This window comes from Macadamia integrifolia, chromosome 5, assembly GCF_013358625.1.
Source record: "Macadamia integrifolia cultivar HAES 741 chromosome 5, SCU_Mint_v3, whole genome shotgun sequence".
Taxonomy (NCBI): Eukaryota; Viridiplantae; Streptophyta; class Magnoliopsida; order Proteales; family Proteaceae; genus Macadamia; species Macadamia integrifolia.
Window position 1 is genome coordinate 21,798,137 of NC_056561.1, and position 3,715 is coordinate 21,801,851.

Genomic DNA, 3,715 nt, shown 5'->3' on the forward strand with positions numbered 1-3,715 from the left:
ATTAAAATTAAAATTAAAATAATAATTAAAAAAAAAAAAAATCACAGAAAACCCAAGAGAGAGGAGGGGGAGAGGCATTTTCCACTTTGATAGAAGATTACAGAGCAACGGGGGCAGTAAGAACATCGTCGAAGCTCCAGAGGTCCAGGGTAGAGCCTCCAACAACGTTTTCATGAACGGGATTCGCGTTAGCCGCCATGGACTGTTCGTCTCCCCCGTCCAGATATGGAATTTGGTAGAGCTTCATATACGACTCGAACGCCAACAGATCATCCGACAGCTTCTGCACATCATTCTCTTCCGCCTTTGCTTCTCCTTTCTCTTCTTCTTCTTTCACGTTAACTTTCTCAAAGCAAGTTGTAGAATCCCCAACCTCTGATCCAGACACAGGATTCTCTTCCTCGGATATCGACATTAGCCCTGGCATCGCCATCGGCATAGGAGTCGCAGGCGTAACAACGACAGGACCAACTGGGTTCGGATTGAAAGCAGGGGAACCACAAGACTTATTGGCAGGAAGCGAAAATGCTCCCATCTGATTCAAATCGCCCGCGAACCCAACATTCGAAGCATTGGAGAAATCAATATTGGAGAATTGGTAAAAAGGTTCGGAATTTCTACGCGCAGGCTTTTGAGTAGTCTGGAAAAATTCTTCTCCTTCATTGGGGAAATTAACCTTGGCTTTCTTACCCCTTATCTTCCTCGCCTCTCTATCATAAGCCCTTGCAGCCTCTTCGGCCGTATTGAAAGTACCCAACCAAACCCTAACACCTTTTCTGGGGTCTCGAATTTCAGCAGCCCATTTACCCCATGGTCGCTGTCGAATCCCCCTGTACTGATTCTTCCTCTTCCTCTTGCCGTCCTTCTCAGCCCCTGTCTCACTACCTGTTCGAATAAAGTCCACAGTTAAACCCCAAATCGCAAAAGTATAGGATCTTTCAGAGAATCAGACAGAGAGAATAAGGGTACCTGAGGAAGGAGAAGCCCGTTTCTTCGATGATTGTTGTTGTTGTTGTTGATTGCTGAAGCCATTGAAATCGGAGTTGAAGCCATCGAACTTAGAAAACTGGAAATCGGAAAAGAGATCAGAAGCAGTAGAGGTGGATCGACCTCGACCACGAGGGATTAAGTCAGCTATAATCGCACCGCCGCACATTTCAAAGGAGCTCAAGAACTACTATCTACTAAGAAGGGAATTTAAACTCGTAAGAGAGAGAGACTCTTCTTTCGCTTCGTTGTGGAAGAAGACACTGGACGGTGGCGTTATTTATATAGACAGGAAACCACGTGTGTTGCACTGATATGGACAGTGCTGGTGCTTCGTTGTAGGTGATCTTTGTGTGCTACGCGGAAAAGACTAGAAAAGGAAAAGACAAGAATATAAATGCCAGCGTGTGCATGTGCGTGGCATTTAGGTTGCCTCGTGGAGTGTTTATTGGTCCAAAGGATTATGACTTTGGTACAAGATTCCAGAAGATTTAGGCTAATAAACTTATTAAATATCTTAATCCTTATCTTATTAGCCCCAAATTACTTAAATAAGAGCCTTGGTTGATCATGTCGACATTCAGATTTATCCACTTGGTATACCCTGTCCCACCAAAATCATCATCTAATCCACTTGGTAGTCATCACCATTAATCCGTTGCACCAATTGAACCGTCTACGCTTGGGTATGAATCGTTTGGATTGTACCGGTTCAGCCAGCCAAGCTTGTGGTGCTGGTAAAGTCGGAGGAAGACTCTCTACAAAACTCCATATTTTATTTTGTGATTAACTTTGGAGGAAAGTCGAAAAGGCTTCCCCATGACAAAAGTGTACCCGGGGTTTCTGAATCTACACATCGTTTTAAGTATTAGTCTTGTATCGGCTATATCAGTCATATTGGATCGATATCAATTGAGATCGATCTCTGATCCCTGATCGATCTAGATCGACTATTCTTATCGTTTCAGGGGCAAAATAGTAAAAAATCAATACTATTTTAAAAAAAATAGAGGCAAAATCGATCGATACCTATCCATGTGATTCGATCTGGATCGGTACTGGCAGATACCAATACCAATACTGATATCGATAATGTCCCCTAAATCCTTGCTCCTACATCAATGGAAGTGTGGAGAATGCTATCATTTATAAGTCGGCCCTAATGGTTCAAGGACCAAGATTTTTGACCTTGAGAGTGGGTTAGTGTTGGAAAATATTGACCTTGGGCCAAGGTTGGGGTGAGAGTGACTGGATTGAGGCCTAAGTCCACTTTGACCCAGTCCAATCCAACCTTGGTTTATTCAAAATAATAAAATTTGGTCATTGATTCTTATTATTAGGTGTCCTGAACACTTGAACATCTATTATTATGTTGCACTTTTTAAGTTTAATAATGTATTGATCATTTGATTTATTGGTGTTTATTTTTAAATATTTTTATTTATTATTTTAATACATAGAATACGAAACAATAAAAACCTAGTTAATCAAAATTAGATTGACCTATACGAAAATCAGTGTCAATTAGGGCCAACTTGACTCCATCCCAGTCCAACCCAACCCAATCAAAATCGTGATTGGAAAAGTTCGATTCTAATGGTAGAAGGCAGAATCAATTCCCGAGTCCCGACTGATTCACCGAATTTTGAAACCTGGTGGAGGCAGCTCCAACCGGCTTAGGGCTAGTGGTTTAACTCATCATAGGGCCGTGAGCCTGATCCGGTTAGCCCGAATCCGGTTCATTTGAAACCGTGTTTGAAGTTTGAAAGTTGGTATAATAGACCTGCATAAAGAGTTTTTATTTTATTTTATTTTATTTTAAAATTCCCGATTGGAAGCAAGTTGGCAACTTGCTGTTGTCGCGGCAGAGTGCCAAATTGCCAGAAAAAATGTCATTGTCGTACAAGCAAGGGCCGTGAGTCAAAAGATGGCGAGTTTCGTGACTGGTCAAAGACAGCTTCTGAAAAGCAAAATGAAAATTGTGGGAAAATTTTTCCACGATGCCAAGTGTATAATTTTTTTTCTCTCTCTTGCCTTGAATATTTAGATCTCATTCTCTATATCCTCATTGGCATAACCTGAGAAAATTACCTACATAGGTCTTGTGTGAAACCTTTCTCTATGTTTAATTATGCGTAGGTGTTAATAGCTAGAACTTTCTTAAAAAATAGTTAGACCTTATTGTATTATATGAGGATAATGGTGTATCGTGATTAGGACCTTTTCAAGATGAATAGGACAATTCATGTTAAACTTCTCTATCTTTGTCTTCCATATAGTCATATGATAAAGAATTCAAATCTAAGTAACAATCCAATTTTACCTTTGTTTATTAATAATAGATTTTAGGAGGAGGGTTTTTTGACTAACCGACATAGATGAGCACACCAATGAGGTGCAGTAGAATAGTGTCGCACTTAAAAGTGCAGTAATGTAATTTCATGTGAGAGGTGGCTAGTAGAGAGAGGGAGCAAACCTCTCACAGCTGCTAGAGAACCTTTTTTCATAGATCAATCATTGATTTTGAACAAATACCTGCAATGTGGTAGAATGGATAATGCGCTCAAATTTTGTAGACGGATGGACTCCAATGTCTCAACACCCAAATTAAATTTTAATTTAAATAGAGTCCGCCAAGTGACATAATGAAGCATCGAAAGATGTCAATTCATGAATGATAAAAAAGTACGAGGAAAGTAATCAATGTATAAGATAATGTAAGATTAAA

The 3,715-nt window shown here is 40.1% G+C and overlaps 1 protein-coding gene across 1 annotated transcript; it reads right to left on the bottom strand.

Moving 5' to 3' along the window:
- On the bottom strand, window positions 1-1,247 carry LOC122078915 (ethylene-responsive transcription factor ERF073-like). The gene is made up of 2 exons (XM_042645116.1): window positions 970-1,247; window positions 1-885 (listed from the first exon to the last, which is right to left on the bottom strand). The coding sequence occupies exons 1-2, from the start codon at window positions 1,154-1,156 to the stop codon at window positions 98-100; spliced, it is 975 nt and encodes a 324-aa protein (XP_042501050.1). The 5' UTR covers window positions 1,157-1,247; the 3' UTR covers window positions 1-97.
- Window positions 1,248-3,715: the final 2,468 nt, after the last annotated feature.

Coding starts and splice junctions, on each gene's coding strand:
- LOC122078915 (XM_042645116.1), bottom strand. CDS start 1,156: ATGTGCGGCGGTGCGATTATAGCTGACTTAATCCCTCGTGGTCGAGGT. Junction 886..969: donor ACGGGCTTCTCCTTCCTCAG/GTACCCTTATTC, acceptor TTATTCGAACAG/GTAGTGAGACAGGGGCTGAG.